The sequence below is a fragment of the Artemia sp. Qi Xiang Cuo genome, chromosome 14 (assembly GCF_049724085.1).
Source record: "Artemia sp. Qi Xiang Cuo chromosome 14, ASM4972408v1, whole genome shotgun sequence".
NCBI lineage: Eukaryota > Metazoa > Arthropoda > Branchiopoda > Anostraca > Artemiidae > Artemia > Artemia sp. Qi Xiang Cuo.
This window is the reverse complement of record NC_142807.1, coordinates 29,839,004-29,858,495: the sequence shown is the minus strand read 5'-3', so window position 1 is coordinate 29,858,495 and position 19,492 is coordinate 29,839,004. Positions and strand designations below refer to the sequence as shown.

The following is a 19,492-nucleotide window of genomic DNA, read 5'->3' as shown; positions in this document are numbered from 1 at the left end:
AATTTTAAAAGGCATTTGTATCTGCTGAGCTTAAGCTTAAAATGGCCTTTACTTTTCTTTGAAATTTTTTTTTTCGGAAAGTTTTTTTTAATTAATAATAATAAAAGATTGGAGCCGTATGGCCTTTACTATTGGCAACGCTATAGTGTTGCCTCTGATTATAACATCGAAAAATAAAATCTTTTCATTTTGAATAGCTGAGACTTCCAGGAATTAATATCATTATATATAAAACATTCAGTATATTTTCCATTAGGGTTTCCAGTAAGCTTGAGTTTTGTAGGGATTAAATAAAAAAAACAAGCTTTATTTAAACTGAAAGTAAGGAGCGACATTAAAACTAAAAAACGACTAGAAAACTCTTGACGCTAAATTTTTTATTAGTTTAAAAAGTAGAGTTGCGACAAAGCGCAAATTTTAGCGTAAAGGGCAAGGCGTTGAGGAGGGGACAGCCCCTTTCATATACGGAATAATTTATGTTCGTTTTAAGTTCTAATGTCACTCCTTACTGTCAGTTAAAAAAACCTGTTTTTTTTTCATTTAATTTCTGAACGTTTTTAAACTAATGCAGGTTCGAATTCGGCTCACCGTACATGAAAAATTAAAACAAAATTTGCTTATTAATTTTGGCAGATTTATTCCGTAGATGAAGGGCTGTCCCCTCCTCATTACCTTAATCTTTACGATAAAGCTGTTAGCACTTTTAGAAAAGCTTCTTATTCAAATTATACGGCACCCGTGATTAAATTTTAGTAAACAGTCAAACTTTAGCGTAAAGAGTAAGCCATCGAGAAGGGGGCAACCCTTCATATATGGCATAATTTCTATTCCTTTTTTCAAATAATGCCGGTAATTTTGGCTCACCCCCTATGAAATATACCCCTCACGTAAAACTCCTCTGTGGAAATTTCATCCAACGTAAAGTGTACCCCCCCCCCGTCAAATTCCCTCCAGACAGTTCCATCCTCGCTCAGAATCTCCCCTCCCTGTAAAATTCCATGTGGACGTTTCAGCCTGAAAAATTCTGCTTTGCATTCTTGAATTTGAATAAGACTTTAATATCTAAAAGGTTTCTCGACCACTCCAGAAATGCCCCCTTGCGTCAAAATTATTTCCCATAAAACAAAACACGCGTGAAAGACACCCTGGATAATTCCCCAGGAACATCTCCACATGAAAAATTTGGCAAAGAGAATGTGAGACAATTAAAAAGAATTTAGTATAGTCATTCTGTCAGCCCCCCCCCACGCCAGTGTCGAATTTCCCCTGGAATATTCACTCCCCACGGGAGATTCTTCGCATATAAACCCACCCCAAACACACCGCCCCCCCCCCCTTAAAAAAAAAGGCTGTATCCTTCCCAATAACAAATATTATACGTAAAGAACGGGTAAAGTTCACAACTTGCAGCCCTTCACCTGGGGACTGTGGGGTCATTTTGGGGGCTTAGTTCAATCACCCCCGGGAAGATAAAAAATATTAATAAAAAAAAAAAACACGCATCCGTGGTCTTTCTTCTAAAAAAAAAAAAAAAAATATAATTATAAAATTTTACATTTTTGCATATAGGAGCTAGAAACCTCTACATTTTTAAGACTAAACTTGATAAAAATTTTTTTTTTAAATCAAAATAAAAATTCGATTCTTTTGATGTATCTATTAGCATAAAAATTCCGTTTTTAGAGTTTCGGTTACTATTGAGCCAGGTCACTCCTTACTTACAAACAGTTCGTTACGACGAACTGTTCGATGTAATTTTCATTTTCAGTCGATGTTTTGAAAAACTAACGCATACTCTTCAAAATACATTTACTACAAAATACAAAAACTCATCTTCTATGATACTTTATCTGCTGTCTTCCTACCTTTCTACCACAAGTGCCAACAGTTACCGGCAATCAGCGAATAGCAATTGGGGGATAACCTCTTCTTGCACATAGTGTTGTGATCACCTCTGCCAAGAACATTCCACTTTCCTTAACTACCAAATAGAACCTCTTCTTTTTCTCTTAGATTCTATTATTAAATAATTAACGAGCATTACAGCTAAAAGGACGCTAAAATTCGGTCGTAGAAACAACAAAAATGAGATCATAACAAGTTTCCCCTGAAAATCCTTAGTGATAAAGGAAAAAATCGATAGTCATAAAAGAAAGACACCTGGACCCTTAACAAAGCTCTATGATGCTGAGACAACGAAACAATTTGATAAATAAAATCAATATGATACTTTCCCTTTCGTATTTTATACCAAAATCAGAAAGCAGTTACTTCTATTGTAACATGTTTACCTAATAAAGTTTAATGAAATTATTAAGAGGAACATCTTGAATGTAATTAAGTAATATATAAATAAAACATTATACCATAACAAAACATAAAGACAAACATTGGTATCAGATAGGAATTTTCATTATTAATCTACCAAATTTCCAAGACCCGATTCACTACGGTCCTAGTCATGGGGGTACGCAGAAGAAGGCGAAAAATACGTGTGCCCAACTTTCATTCTAGACTAGCTGAAAAGTTTTGGATCTGTACCAAATAGATATTTGGCTATACTCCCGTGCGGAAAAGGACAGTATCGATAACATAGTTATACTTTTTAGCCAACAATAGAGTAAAGATTATCCATGAATTTTTAAAAATTCATTAAACTCGAACAACTAACAAAAAGCAGTTTTCGAGTAGCTATGCAATGATTGAAGAAAAAATAAACCTCCAGAAGAGGTTAGAGTTAAGCTTAGGCAGCCCAAAAACCAAGTCCAACGATGCATACTAAGCTCTCTGGTACATTTCGAGTTTAACATATCTTAATAACTTCCAATATCACCATACAAATAGCACTGATGATGGTGATATAGCAATGGTCGTATGAGACAACCTAATTTATTATTCTCTTGTGCGTATTCATCTTTTGCATGGCGATATTGGAAATTTTTATAATGATAATTTGGTTTATTGTTTTTTGTTTTCCTTTTCTTTATATATTTTGTTTAGTTTAGCTTAATCCATTTTTTTCTGTTGAGTAAGGCTTCCGGACGTGAAGTGGAAATATTCGGATTTCTTTATTATTTAAAGTTTTTTGTTTTGTCCACTTGTTTGTTTTAAAATATTATATAAAATATATAAAATATATAATATATAAAATATATAAAATTTATATAAAATATATTCTTGTCTTTATAATATGTCTTAAAAAATATATAAAATATATAAAATATATAATATATAAAATATATATAAAATATATAAAATATATATAATATATATAAAATATATATTTTTATAAAATATATATTCTTGTTTGTTTTAAAATATATATTCTCAACATTCTCATTTGTTCGATTCTGAAAATGCCTTATGGTACCAAAAGATGATTTTAGTGTCATTTCTGGAACATAAAGGCTTGAAACAATAAAAGATCTACCACTGAAATCTCTATGATCAAAAATCCTTATACTGATGTCTTAGATCTCTCCATCAAAATTCCCCGTCCGAGTCCCATTTGTAAGCGGAAAATAAAAAGTATGGTTTGGAAAAAAACTAACAAGTGAAAGAAAAATTCATTCAAGTACAGACCTGATTCGTTAATGATAGGTGACATTCCTTTTCTTTTTAACCCTAAAATTTCTAATGAAACAAATTCTGTGGTATTTCAAAATGTACTCGGACATATTTTTTTTTCTCCGCCACTAGCGGGTCACTGGAAAATTATAGTGACGTTAAAATGGGGAACTATCCAAGGTTGTGGGAATTAGAGTTTTATTTTCTCCATTTTATAAAGGCGTGCATTAACTGGTTACTGGTTTTGACGTTATATAGCATACTTAACTCGATAGTTCCAAATAAAAAAGACAACTGATTCACTTTTAAAAGCAGCGCTACCATCGCAATCTTATTTTAGAACCATTTTTGGCAATAGAAGTTTTAAAGCCTGTTTAAATTTGGTTTCTCCCCTATACCTCTCAATTTTTCTTCAGACTCTTTCTTACTATTGTGTATTCCTAGACTAGAGACTACATCCTATTAAAGCCGGCCGAAAAAAGCTATTTCTAATTTTAGAGCCAAGGCCCAAATTCAACGACCCTCCCACTTCTCCATTCATGCATTTTAAAACAAGATAACTATAATATTTGATCAGCGACCGAAGCAAGAAAGCAAATTTTTAGATTCTAATCAGCGCCAGTTCAAACTCATTCTTAGGCCTCGGATTGAGCTGAGTCAAACAGGGCTTGACATAAATGGGCGGGGGGAGTTGAATTACGTGAAGGTCGCGTCAAAGGGGGAGTTCAGTTGAACGATGATTCAGTTAAATAGGGTTGAGTTTAGAGAGGATTGGGTTATAGAATTTTGAAAAACTTTGAGCAGAATGTTGAAATCAATATATACATCAAAAGAATTGACTATTTATGCTTATTCCAAATATATAGGATTTAGTAAATTCAGTTATACCCATTAATGGCTTCGAACCTGAGAACATTTGTTGAATCTTCGTAAAAGAGGTGAAACTCCCCCAAAAAGTAATGGAATCTTAATGAAAATCACGCCATCTTATTCAGCATATCAGAGAACCCTGCTGTAGAGGTTTCAAACTCCCATCTGCAAGAAGGTGGAATTTTGTATTTTTTTTGCCAGATGAAAAATCACAGTTGCGTTTTATTTGTTTTTCTTTTTTTTTCCAGGGGTAATTGCGTCAAACCTATGATCTTGGAACATCAGGGAAGGGTCATTCGAACGGAAATAAAAAATTCTAGTGCCCATTTTAAGTGACCAAAAGGACTGGAGGAGAACTAGTCCCCCTCCCACTGTATTTTTTTTAAGTCGTCCGATAAAGGTTTCGAGATAGGCGATTTGTTCAGCATAGTTTAAAGGTCCAATAACCATGCTTTTGGGGATAACATGACCTCCACAGCCCCAGGGGGAAAAGGCTGTAAGTTGTGCAATTTACTCATTGTTTACGTATAGTATTCGTTACTAGGAAGTATTCAGATATTTTTCAAAGGGGGGGGGAGATTTTCTGCTAGGGGGTTTTCCTCGGGGAGAATTTTGTGTGGGGAGGGAAGTTTCCAGGGTGAACTTTCCAAGGGATATTTTACATTGGGGGAATTTGCCAGAATATTATATGATTTTTTTTTTAGTATGCTTACTTTCTCTTCGCCGACTCAATTTTACATGTGGATATATTCCGGAGGAATAGTCTGAGGAAATTTTCAACAGGATTAGAATCGTCCGGAGAAATTTTTCGTGGGGGAGATTTTCCGCAGGGAAAATTCTCCATGGGGAATTTTCCGCTGGAGAAATTATTCATGGAGAAATTTTCCACGGGAGTTACTTTATAGGGGAAGATTCCGGGAAAAAACTTTCGGCGGAGGGGAGATTTCAGGTGCGCTTTGAAAATCAATAATAAATTAAAGTCATTTTCAAGTGAAAGTATGCTAAGGATAATTTTTGAGGCTGAATCGTCCGCAAGATATTTTCCGGGTAAGTTCCCGATAGGATGGAGTCGTCTCGATGGAATTTTCCAGGGGGGGGGGGGTATTTTACGTGGGAGGAACTTCCTATTAAGGAATTTTTCGTGAGGGCAGGAAATCTTCCATGGAGAGGGAGCCAAATTTCGAGCATGGTTTGAAAAATGATAAGAAATTAAATAAAAAGAAGTTTTTCCTGCTGAAAGTAAGGAACAACATTAAAACTTAAAACGAACAGAATTTATTCTGAATATGAGGGGGTTGCTCTCTCCTCAATACACCACTCTTTACTCTAAAGTTTGACTTTTTGTCCCAATTCTTTAAGAACAACTCTTGAAACACAAGGGCCTCCTAACTAGAAACTGAAGTTTTTTTAAGGTATTAAATAAAACTTTTAGGATTCATATACGGAAAAATTGCTGTTTTTCCTTTAAGTTTTAATGTTGCTTATTACTTTCAGTTGAAAATACTTTTTTTTTTCAAAATCATACACATAGCACTTATGCTTAAAAAACGTTTATACTATTCGGTTTATTTTCTATGAAAAAAAAACTTACCAAAATAAAGTGGTTGGATGTAAAGAACGCCAAATCTTGAAATTGACCATTAAATCTGCGGTTATAAATATAGAATGCATAGAAGAAGAGAAAGAAAAATCTGAAAATAAAAATCCAAATTAGAAGATATTCAAGGCACTAAAATGTACGTAAATGTGCAGACCAAACGTATTTTATAAAAGAAGCTGGATCTCCGAAATAGGATTAATCTCAGTACATAGATGAACAAGATAAACTGGTTTTTTTTTGCCGATAATGTCGATTCTCATTCATTTAGTTTTGCACAAACTTTGAAGTATAAATTCACAGATAGTTCACAACAAATAGAAAGCCACAAGCTCTTTACTCAATTTAGTCACTCTAATAGCTTTGCTTGAAGGAGTCAACAGAAATGGCTTTGATGGGATAACCTCAGAGAGTTGGTTCCAGATGGATTTGCAGTGCTGAACAACACAGATTTTCATGTAGACTTCCTATTTGATTAAAAAAAGTGAGACGTGTGTCCACATTTTTGTCTAGTTTCCTAGTTAAACGGCGATAGAAGATAGAAGGACAGAAACATCTTCAAACATAGCCTTTTTGTCGCCCAATGGCAAGTCAGCCATTTTCATTTAATTACTTTTTTGTTATTCAATACAAATTTCACATTAGTTTTCAGGACTTTTGTCCATTACCCACGATGTTTATGTAATAATTTTCAAGGCTACTTTTTGTGGAATCCAGATGACTTGAAGAAGTTTAAATGTTTAAAAGGACTTCCTGGTGCAGTCTTTCTATAAAATTATACTAATGAAAATATAGAAAAATGGGTGCAATATGTTAAAACAAGACAGTGGATAAGAAACTAAAAAAAAAAATATTAATAATAAAACCCTATAAAAACATTTATATTATAAATAATTTATAGTTTGGTTTTTTGTTTGTTGTCTAATGTCTTGTTTGGAATTATTAAACCCGTTCTTCTGTATTTTCATTTGTATAATTTTGTTAATGGAAAAGGCAGAGTGGTCTATGAAATTATTTATGCAGTCTTTTTATACTAAATTTAAATCATTTCTTTTTTTATAGCATCCACGATTTTCATAGAGTATGTTCCCCACTGATTCTTAGACAACTGAAAAAATTAAAAATTATTGAACCACAATTATATGTGGTTATCCCCGTACTGTGCATCAATACTAGAGATTTTTTTTTTTTGTGTCTGCACGTCATAAGCTTTCACAGATCCGATTATCATCCGACACAGGAAAAATAACATCCGGAAAAATATGACAGTTTTCTGGTGAAAAGCTTTCAAACCTTTACCCCCTCGAACATTTTGCAGGTTTACAGCACCCCTCCCCCACAAAAATATTTATGTTCAAAGGCAATGAAAGTAATGTTTCACAAAACTTTAGCCTAGTAATTTTTCTAAATAGTCAACAATTTAATCCGCTAAAAATTTACATTAAAGCCTTAAAAGGTTTTTTAAATGAAAGAAAAATCTTTTTTTCTAACTTCCAGCTTTAGACAAAATTTCCGTTAATAGACCATGTTTAAACTACATCATTGATTTTTGAATAATTGAAGAATCCCCACACAAAGTGGCTACCTCTAAAGAAAAATCCATTCGAAAACAGATTTTAAGCATAGGACAACAAAAGACGGATCTCTGCCATAAGCAGTACAAGAAACTTCCCACTTTTATCCCTTCTTGATTTGCTCGTCACGAAAAGGTACTCTAAATTTGAGCCACAAACATTGCCAAACAATTTTCCCCGTAAAGAAAGACTTTTCTAAGCTTAATTTCCCGCCGGATATTGTTCTCTAGAAAGGACATATGCTTTTATTTTCATAGCCAACTTATTCCATCGATAAAAGAAGACAGATGCGGCTTTCTCCTTCCATTCCTTAATAGAAACACCTTCTTTGATTTTGCTATTGAAATACTATCTCCCTAATATATTCCCTTTGGCAATGAGAGCAATTAAATTTAAATGATAACAACACGAGTCGGAACAGGGGAAAGCCGATAACTTTAGAAAGTACATAGGTAAATACAACTTGCAAGTAGAGACGCTGAACCATAATTTTGATCCTCAGGACATTTTAAGAAAGTTCGAACTACGAACACCAATCTCTTAAACCAATATTATAGTATAGTAATAATATGGAAAAAAAAATGCCCGAACCAGGAAAAAATTGATAAAGTAATGCTTTCTTCACCATCCGAACCAGAAAAAAGCGCTGAACAACATATCCAAAATCACCATGTCTAACCCGTTGCAAAATTTGTTTTTTTTTCGCTATTTTTGTAACATTTATTTTTATTTTTCATGAAAAAATGAAGTGTCACGAAATGAGTGGTTGATACGTCTATCTGTATCAGAATTGAGAGCTGAAACCGTTTCTGACGTTAGTTTTTCTTATAAACGTCAAATAAAATGAAAAAATTCCATTTTATTAAAAAATAGCAAAATTTCGCTATTTTTGGCAAAAAAACTAATTGATAACCAGGATATCTTTTTTTATGTGTTTTTTTTGTCCGTTCGTTTGTCTTTTTTCAGTATACATCTAGATCTTTTCAACCTAGCGTGATTACATTTACACACGTTCTCAACGCTATCTTGTGGCAACCGAGCTGCAGTCTTATGCAGATAAGGCCTTGCGAAACTCTTCAACGACACCCCAGAGACCTTGACAAAGCACCAGAGCTGGGACAACTGGAAAGTATTATCACACAGAAGATTCAAGACCTACGAAATCACCGAACAGCAAAGCCATGGCTGCAGTACCTTGACATGGTTTAAAAGCTTGTCAAGTTTATACGTGCCGAGAGACTGGGCCTATGGGACCTGCATTTCCAGGTTTCAGCAGAAATGCTAGTAGTAACCGTACAATTCGTTCGAAACTTACATTCAAACTTACGCCTGAAGGCATAGATATGTGTGTAAGTTTCGAACGAATTGGGGTTACCAGGGTCATTTGCAAAGAGGTATCATTTCTATAGAAGGTATAGTAATTTGAAATATCATATGGAATTTGCTTGAAGGTATATACTTTGCGTACGCGCCCGTAGCAAACAGGTTGGGTATAATCTGTTCTGGTTCAAGTTTTTTCTGGCACAATTAACTGAATTTCTATTTCATGATAAACAAGTTTTTTTTTTTTTTATGTTAGATCCGTGTCGGAAAAACAGGTGTATATTTTTAGTTTTATTTACAATTCATATTAGTAAGAGACTTGAATTCAAAGAGAATAGTTTTTATTTGCAAGGATATTAGTAGAGGAAAAAAAAATGAGGCGTGCAATTACATTATTGGAGATTAATGATGGAGCTAACAACAGTGACGTAATTACTTCTTTTGTTTACGAGATTTGCGAATTTTTTGCGAAGAGGTATTAGCGTAAAGGTACTGCGATGGTTAAGAATACCTCACGGGGTAATTAAAGAATAGGATGCTTACATCAGAAACTTAATAGATTTGACGATTACAAGAGACATTGCTAGAGTCAAATATATTTGGTGTTGGTGATATTATGACCCTCCAAGTCCCCTGGGGAAAGGGCTGCAGAGTGTATCGGTATCGGACGTATTATTTTTGGGCGTATTGCTATCGCAGGTATCTATACAGATTTTTAGTAGCTCGTATAAAAGATATTACTCATATCTACGTTCTTCCTATAAATTCAACCATCAACAACTTCAAAACGGCACTAAAAACGGCACTTTTAGTGCAATGTCTCGAGTGGAAAAGCTGGGGCTAGTGGACTACCAGCACTTTTAGATTGACGTTTAATGGTTCATTCGAAAGCTAATGCTCTTATCTACTTTATTTTTATAATTTCTACAAACAATTAAAAAAATAATTTTTTTTTAAATTATTCTTTAGATTAAATAAAAAAAACAAGTTTTTTTTTAAAATAAAGCACGGAACGACGGTAAAACTTAAACCAAACAGAAATTATTCCGCATAAGAAAGGGGCTGTCCCCTCCTCAATGCCTCGCTCTTTACGCTAAAGTTTTTTATTGTTTTAAAAAAAGAGTCGTGAGAAAGTCAAACTTTTGCGTAAAAAGCGCGGTGTTGCGGCGGGGACAGCCCATTTCATATACAGAATAGATTTTTATGGATTTTTTTAAAAGTGTTATTATAATTTTACATAGTTAACTAGTTGAAGCCTTAGCCAGCAGGATCTTTTGATTGGTTCTGGTTCTATTTATAAATTAGGAGAAAGCGCCACATTAATGTGAAAAAATACCTTTTTGGTTCAAGTTTACTTTTAAAAAAATACAAAGTTCATACAAATAAAAGAGATAATGCATGAGCTTAGGTTATTATAGGGGAAAATGTTTAAAGCCGTCTTCAGTGCCACATATATTTGAAAAAAATAAAACTATGCGGTTTGTCGCCCCTTCGTAAAGACCTCTCTCTATATGATCAATCTAATCTATTGATTTCACTAGAGCCCTTTAGTCTAATTAAGCGATCCGCTTTAGTCAGAGGTCATTTTGAAATAACTGGAACAAAATTTGAACTTAGTGTGAAAGGAGAAGTGTTGAGGAGGAGGGAACCCCACTAGTATACGTAATAATTTTGGTTCATTTTAAGTTTTAGTGTTTCTCCTTACTTTCATTTTAAAATTTTTTTTGAATATTTATAATGCACTATAAAATAGAGCGCTAGAAAAATAAGAATAAAATTTTTTGGTACAATTTTTCTTTAAATTTGGTTTTTATTTTTACTTACTAAATTTTTCTTCTTTTTTTTTTTTTTTTAATGAGGAATTGTATTAATTAAATTAAAATCCCCCTGAAAAGACACCGAGAAGGAAACAAACCACAACGATGCAACAAAACAAAAAACACGGTGAAAATACCCCTTTACACATTGACAACGATTCGAGTGAAACAAGAAAACAGTTAAGGACACTTCTAAAAACACAGAAAAAGGACAAACATACCCTTCTGTATAATGGTAGAGATGTGAGACACTTTAGTAAATTAAATCATGCAATTAAATACTCGTCTATTTCGTTTTACCCCGTGATATCATATTACTAAGCATTCCAAAACACGAAAATTCTTCAACGACCAAAGAGATTTTTTTTTTTTTTTTTTTAATGTTTATTAACAGTGTTTTTCATAAATGAATTTCTCTTAAAGTTTTAAAACTTTAAAAAAGTGTAATATAATAATCCAATTTAAATTTAAGCAATTTTAAAAAAATTAGATTTTAAAAAGATGATAAATCTTCCATCAAATCATGAGTAGAAAATACACTTTCAGATCCAGCATGCCAGGGAACACACTTTCATATTCAGCATGTAGGAGAACCCTAAATGGTCACCCCTAAAAAGGTAAGTTAACCCTAAATGGTTATTGGTTAGTGAACTGTAATCTGTTTGAGTATGATAAAAGCTTGTGGAGTACTACATTACGTTATATAAATAAACTGGGATTCTATGATATAGTGGTAACACCACTTACTAATTCTGCTTGGGAACTGAGAAATATCCACGATGAAGTCAGTGGAATTTGCAGCTTTTTCGGTCTTGAAGCACTATACGTACAAGGCAATGTACCAACAGATTGTGTTTTAATTCAAAAGTATTACCCTAGGATTCCACTTTTCAATCTAGAGGAGTTTAAGTGTCCCAAATTTGAGGGGGGGGGGGTTATCACCGTCCTGAAGACGAGGTTAGGTCCTTCGCACAGTGGATACCTAAGAACATACATGATCGTGATAAATCCAAAAGACATGTTAAAAACTATTCTATATCATGGGACCATCGTTTGTGGATGTTTAAGAGTGAACTCTAAGTAATATTTTTATGTAAACATTTGTTGTTGTTTTTTTTTTCTTTCTCAAAAAAAAAAAAAAAATCTTTTTTAAAACTTCGAAATTTTTCAAATTTATATATTTTATTATTTTTGTACATAAATTAAAATTTCAAAATATGCTTACAGTTCTAACAATTGCGCTCTGTGATTGGTCAGAGACACGATGTGACTTCCCCACCGGTATTCTATGACTGGTTATTGACAATACCTAATCTATTTCATGTATTAAATAAGTATTTTTTAAGAAGTGTAATGATAAAAAAATAATTCATATCTTAAAAAAAAAAAAAAAGTTAATATGGAGCATTTTAATAAAGTTTGGTTAAATAAAAAGGTTATTGTAGCATTGAATGCTGACAAAGAGACGTATTTAAACTTTGAAACAAGTACAGGTGGTAGCACTATTGGAACTGTATGCATGCATTGTCATGACAGTAAGGAATTAAATTTCTTTGGAATACCGAAAAAATTCCACTCTTATGTTGGTGGTTATGCGAGATTGAGATCTCCAGAGATGATTGCACTCAAAGAGAATACCAACATAAAAATAATCATTGATGATAAGAGGACTACTCCTTGTTACTGTTGCAGCTAATACATTAACTACTGAAACATCCAGTCGTCAGTTTTTGGGTATTAGTATTAAACGGAAGTTCAATAAAAGAAAAGCCTTCACTTCTAATAATATCGTAAGACATATCTTGTCTACATGTCTACACAGTTCCCTGTGTAAAAATAATGTGTTAATAGACTGTGAAATTGCCAGAAAAATAAAAAGGTCATTGTCAGAAAATATCACGATGGAATATAAAGATGAATCGATGAAAAACAAACCACCAGCAAACGTTACTGCCATTGATCAAACAGCCATTGATCCAAATAATACCAAAGACGAAACGCATATTGAGCCTGTTGATGAGACACCAGTAAAAATTGTGTATGACTCAAAATGGAATAATGATTATTCTACTGTAACGAACTAAGAGAAGACAATAGCTATAATATCAAGAGAGAACATGGTGAACTATTTTATGGAACAGATTCAAAATGTCCAAAGTTAATTATTGATATTAATATTGTATCATAATATATTTTTTGTATTAATATTCTACATAACATTATTTCATTAAAAATATATTATGCATTACATTGTTATGTGTTCATTATTTTTAGAGTAAGCTAGCATCTCAAACGTTTAGAATGTCTAATAAAACGTCGGAGATGTAAGAAAAGGAATTTGCATACATCTATTGTCAGAAACATGGGAACAAATTCTTTCTTGAATTCGCCTCCTGGATAAATAAAAAAAAACATTTCATTCAAGAAATTATGACGAAACTCTAAGTAAGCAACAAACTCTTTCTTTAAGTTACATCACGGATACACAATTTAGAAATTTCATTTAAGAGATTATCAAAAATTGTAAGTAAGTAGCAAATTCTTTCAAAAATATGTTAATACGTTTAAGCAATAAATATCTTTAAGCTTAACCATTCTTTATTATTTAGAATAGTTTTATGCATTTCATTAAATTATGAAGAAAATGTAAGTAAGTAACAATAGCTTTCTTGAATTCGCTTCCTGGACACAATACAGATATTTAATTCAAGAAATCATAATAAAATCGCAAGTAAGTAATAAAGTCTTTATTGTTTTCACCAATTGGATACACAATACTGAAATTTCATTCAAGAAATTATGAAGGAATTGTAAATAGGTAACACACACTCATGTTACCTCATGGATACACAATGCAGAAATTTCATTTAAGAAATTATCAAAAATTTTAAGTAAGTAGCAAATTCTTTCTTGAATTCGCCTCCTGGGTAAATAAAAAAGACAATTCATTAAAGAAATTATGAAAAAATTGTAAGTAAGTAGCAAATTCTTTCTTGAATTCACCTGCTGGATAAACAAAAAGACATTTCGTTCAAGAAATTATGACAAAATTCCAAGTAAGTAACAAACTCTTTATTGTTTTCATTACTTAGATACACGATTTATAAATTTAATTAAATAAATTATTAAAAAAAATTCTAATTAATTAAAAATTTATTTATTTAAGTCTACTCTTTGATACAAAAAACGGTAATTTAATTTAATAAATTATGAAAAAAAAAACAAAATAATTACTGAAGTCAAATCATGGATACATAATACGGAAATTTCATTCAAGAAATTATGAAAATATTTGTAAGTAAGTAACAAACTCTTTTTGTTTTCACTTCTTGGATATACAGTACAGATACTTCATTCAAGAAATTATGAAAAAACCGCAAGTAAGTAACTTTTTTCTCTTTATCAAAAACAATTTTCACTTAGCTACACGATGTAGAAATTTAATTCAAGAAATTAGGAAAAAATTCTCAGTAAGTAACAATTTCTTTCTTGAAGTCAACTCATAGATACACAATACGGAAATTTCATTCAAGAATTTCATGACTTAGATACACGATGTAGAAATTTGATTCAAGAAATTATGAAAAAATTCTCAGTAGGTAACAATTTCTTTCTTGAAGTCATTTCTTGGATACACAATACGGAAATTTCATTCAATAAATTATGAAAATATTTGTAAGTAAGTAACAAACTCTTTATTGATTTCACCTCTTGGATATACGACGTAGAAATTAAATTCAAGAAATTATGAAAAAATCGCAAGTAAGTAGCTTTTTTTTTCTCTTTATAACAAACAATTTTCACTTAGCTACACTATTTAGAAATTTAATTCAAGAAATTAGGAAAAAATTTTTATTAAGTAAATATTTCTTTATTGAAGTCAGCTTTTTTATACACAAAATACCTAAATTTAATTCAAGAAATTATATAAAATATTTGTAAGACAGTAACAAGCTCTATATTTATTTCACCTCATGAATATACAGTACAGATACTTCATTCAAGAAACGTGATTAAACACGTTTTGAAACTACATGCTATTTGTATGCCTTTCCTTGGCACCTTTCCAAACGAGCGGGGATTCCCCACTGGTTCCTACACATTGCAAAAAAGTGAGCAGTACGAAAACTCCACGTTTTCAACCAGACTGGTTTTTTAGGGACCAATAGGGAGAGATATGTAAAGTCGACATAGCTTTATTTCATTTTTTTTAAGGTTCATTTAGACGAGGTTACGTGCGCGCACGAAACCACGACAAAAAGAACCTTAAAAAAAAATGAAATAAAGCTATGTCGACTTTACATATCTCTCCCTATTGATCCCTAAAAAACTAGTCTGGTTGAAAAAGTGGAGTTTTATTACTGCTCACTTTTTTGCAATGTGTAGGAACCATTGGGGAATCCCCGCTCGTTTTGAAAGGTGCCAAGGAAAGGCATACAAATAGCATGTAGTTTCAAAACGTGTTTAATCACGTTTCTTGAATGAAGTATCTGTACTGTATATTCAAGAGGTGTAATCAATAACGAGCTTGTTACTTACTTACAAATATTTTTTATAATTTCTTGAATAAAATTTCCGTATTTTGTGTATCCAAGAGTTGACTTCAATAAAGAATTTTTTACTTACTGATAATGTTTTAATAATTTCTTTAATTATATTTCTAAATCGAGTATCTATGTGAAAATTGTTTGTTATAAAGAGAAAAAAAAAAGCTACTTAATTGCGATTTTTTCATAATTTCTTGAATTTAATTTCTACGTCGTATATCCAAGAGGTGAAATCAATGAAGAGTTTGTTACTTACTTACAAATATTTTCATAATTTCTTGAATGAAATTTCCGTATTGTGTATCCAAGAAATGACTTCAAGAAAGAAATTGTTACCTGCTGAGAATTTTTTCATAATTTCTTGAATCAAATTTCTACATCGTGTATCTAAGTCATGAAATTCTTGAATGAAATTTCCGTATTGTGTATCTATGAGTTGACTTCAAGAAAGAAATTGTTAGGCCTACTTACTGAGAATTTTTTCCTAATTTCTTGAATTAAATTTCTACATCGTGTAGCTAAGTGAAAATTGTTTTTGATAAAGAGAAAAAAGTTACTTACTTGCGGTTTTTTCATAATTTCTTGAATGAAGTATCTGTACTGTATATCCAAGAAGTGAAAACAAAAAGAGTTTGTTACTTACTTACAAATATTTTCATAATTTCTTGAATGAAATTTCCGTATTATGTATCCAAGAGTTGACTTCAAGAAAGAAATTGTTTATTTTTTAATAATTTATTAAATGAAATTTATGTATTGTGTATCAGAGAGTTTATTTCAAGAAAGAAATTGTTACTTACTGAGAATTTTTTCATAATTTCTTGAATTAAATTTCTACACCGTGTATCTAAGTCATAAAAACAATAAAGAGTTTGTTACTTACTTGGAATTTTGTCATAATTTCTCGAACGAAATGTCTTTTTGTTTATCCAGCAGGTGAATTCAAGAAAGAATTTGCTACTTACTTACAATTTTTTCATAATTTCTTTAATGAATTGTCTTTTTTATTTACCCAGGAGGTGAATTCAAGAAAGAATTTGCTACTTACTTAAAATTTTTGATAATTTCTTAAATGAAATTTCTGCATTGTGTATCCATGAGGTAACATGAGTGTGTGTTACCTATTTACAATTCCTTCATAATTTCTTGAATGAAATTTCAGTATTGTGTATCCAATAGGTGAAAACTATAAAGACTTAATTACTTACTTGCGATTTTATTATGATTTCTTGAATTAAATATCTGTATTGTGTCCAGGAAGCGAATTCAAGAAAGCTATTGTTACTTACTTACAATTTCTTCATAATTTAATGAAATGCATAAAACTAATCTAAAGAATAAAGACGGGTTAAGCTTAAAGATATTTATTGCTTAATCGTATTAACATATTTTTGAAAGAATTTGCTACTTACTTACAATTTTTGATAATTTCTTAAATGAAATTTCTGCATTGTGTATCCATGATGTAACTTCAAGAAAGAGTTTGTTGCTTACTTAGAGTTTCGTCATAATTTATTGAATGAAATGTCTTTTTTATTTATCCAGGAGGCGAATTCAAGAAAGGATTTGTTCCCATGTGTCTGACAATAGATGTATGCAAATTCCTTTTCTTACATCTCCGACGTTTTATTAGACATTCTAAACGTTTGATATGCTAGCTTACTCTAAAAATAATGAACACATAACAATGTAATGCATAATATATTTTTAATGAAATAATGCTATGTAGAATATTAATACAAAAAATATATTATGATACACTATTAATATCAATGATTAACTTTGGACATTTTGAATCTGTTCCATAAAATAGTTCACCATGTTCTCACTTGATATTATAGCTATTGTCTTTTCTTAGTTCGTAATCAGTAGAATAATTATTATTCTATTTAGAGTCATACACATTTTTTAATGGTGTCTCATCAACAGGCTCAATATGCTTTTTGTCTTTGGTATTATTTTTATCCATGACTGTTTTATCAAAGAAAGTAATGTTTGATGGTGCTTTTATTTTTAATCGATTCATGTTTATATTCCATAGTGATATTTTCTGACAATGCCCTTTTTATTTTTCTGGCAATTTCACTGTCTATTATAACATTATTTTTACACAGGTAACAGTTTCGGCACGTAGACAAGATATGGTTTAGGATACTAGTAGAAGAGTAGGCCTTTCTTTTATTGATCTTCCGTTGAATGCTAATACCCGAAAGGTGACGATTGGATGTATCAGTAGGTAATGTGTTACCTGCAACAGTAACAAGGAGTTGTCCTCTATCATCAATGATTATTTTTATGTTGGCATTATGTATGAGTGCAATCATCTCTGGAGATCTCAATCTCGCATAACCACCAACATAAGAGTGGAATTTTTTCGGTATTCCAAAGAAATTTAATTCCTTACTGTCATGACAATACATGCATACATTTACAATAGTGCAACCACCTGTACTTGTTTCAAAGTTTAAATACTTCTCTTTGTCAGCATTCAATGCTACAATAACCTTTTTATGTAAAAAAAATTTATTATAATTCTCCATCTTCACTTTTTTTTTAAAGATATGACTTATGTGTTTATCATTCCACTGCGTAAGAAATACTGATTTAATACATGCAATAGATTAGGTAGTGTCAATAACCGGTCATAGAATACCGATGGGGAAGTCACATCGTGTCTCTGACCAATCAAAGAGCGAAATTTTTAGAACTTTAAGAATATTTTTAAATTTTAATATATTTAAAAAAATAAAAAAATAAAATAATTTTAAAATTCTCTATTTTTAAAAAAAGATTTTTTTTTTTTTTGAGAAAGAAAAAAAAAAAATCAAAAAACTTGTTCTTAAAAAATGTAATTCTATTTATAGATTAAAAATACCAAAAAGCTGTTCCCCGTAAATATTAGAGTTTTTTAAATTGTCTGTTGGATTTTTCACGATCAGGTATGTTCTTAGGTCTCCACTGTGCAAAGGACCTAACCTCGTCTTCAGGCCGGTGATAACCCCCTCAAATTTGGGACACTTAAACTCTTCTAGATTGAAAAGTGGAATCCTAGGGTCACACTTTTGAATTAAAACATTATCTGTAGGTACATTGCCCTTTACGTAGAGTGCTTCAACTCCGAAAAAGCTGCAAATTCCACTGACTTCCTCTTGGACATTTCTCAGTTCCTGAGCAGTATTAGTAAGTGATGTAATCACTCTATCATAGATTCCCAGTCTGCTTACATAACGTAATGTAGTACTCCACAAGCGTTTATCCTACTCAAACAGATTACAGTTCACTAACCAATAACCATTTAGGGTTAACTTACCTTTTTAGGGGTGACCATTTAGGGTTCTCCTACATGCTGAATATGAAAGTGTGTTCCCTGGCATGCTGGATCTGAAAGTGTATTTTCTACTCATGATTTGATGGAAGATTTATCATCTGTTGAAAATCTACTATTCTTACAATTGCTTAAAGTGAAATTCGAGTCGTCTATTAACCGTTTTGAACTTGTGAAACATTTAATAGCCTTTAATTTCTAAATCACAATGTACAGAAACATTTAAAAAAAAAAAAAAAATCTCTTTGGTCGCTGAAGCATTTTCGTGTTTTGGAATGCTTAGCATAACGATATCACGGGGTATAACGATATCACAGGGTATTTCATTGCGTGATTTAATAGACTAAAGCGTCTCACATCTCTACCATTATAAAGAAGGGTATGTTTGTCCTTTTTCTGTGTTTTTAGAATTGTCCTTAACTGTTTTCTTGTTTCACTCGAATCGTTGTCAATGTGTAAAGGGATATTTTCACCGTGTATTTTGCTATCTTGCATCGATGTGGTATCGTTCCATCTCGGTCGTTTTTCAGGGGGAGAGTAATTGCATGAATCCACTTCCTCCTTAAAAAAAAAAAAAAAAAAGAATAAAAATTTATTAAGGAAATAATAACCCCTCTTTTACAGATAAATTGTCCCTCTAAAGTTGATTCTGATGTTTCTAGCGCTCTATGTTAGAGTGCATTAGAAATATTCAAAAAAAAATTTCAACTGAAAGTAAGGAGAAACACTAAAACTTAAAATGAACCAAAATTATTACGTATATTAGGGGGGTTCCCTCCTCCTCAACACCTCACCTTTCACGCTAAGTTCAAATTTTGTTCCAATTCTTTAAAAATGACCCCTGAATCAAAAAGGTCGCTTAATTAGAATAA

The 19,492-nt window shown here is 31.7% G+C and overlaps 1 protein-coding gene across 1 annotated transcript in view; it reads right to left on the bottom strand.

Moving 5' to 3' along the window:
* Nucleotides 1-19,492, bottom strand: part of LOC148944355 (membralin-like) — a 234,192-nt gene that overhangs the window by 82,570 nt on the left and 132,130 nt on the right. Inside the window, exon 4 of the mRNA XM_089100176.1 lies at nucleotides 6,029-6,128. Coding sequence (XP_088956302.1) covers nucleotides 6,029-6,128 — 100 coding nt within the window. The remainder of the gene's footprint in view (nucleotides 1-6,028; nucleotides 6,129-19,492) is intronic.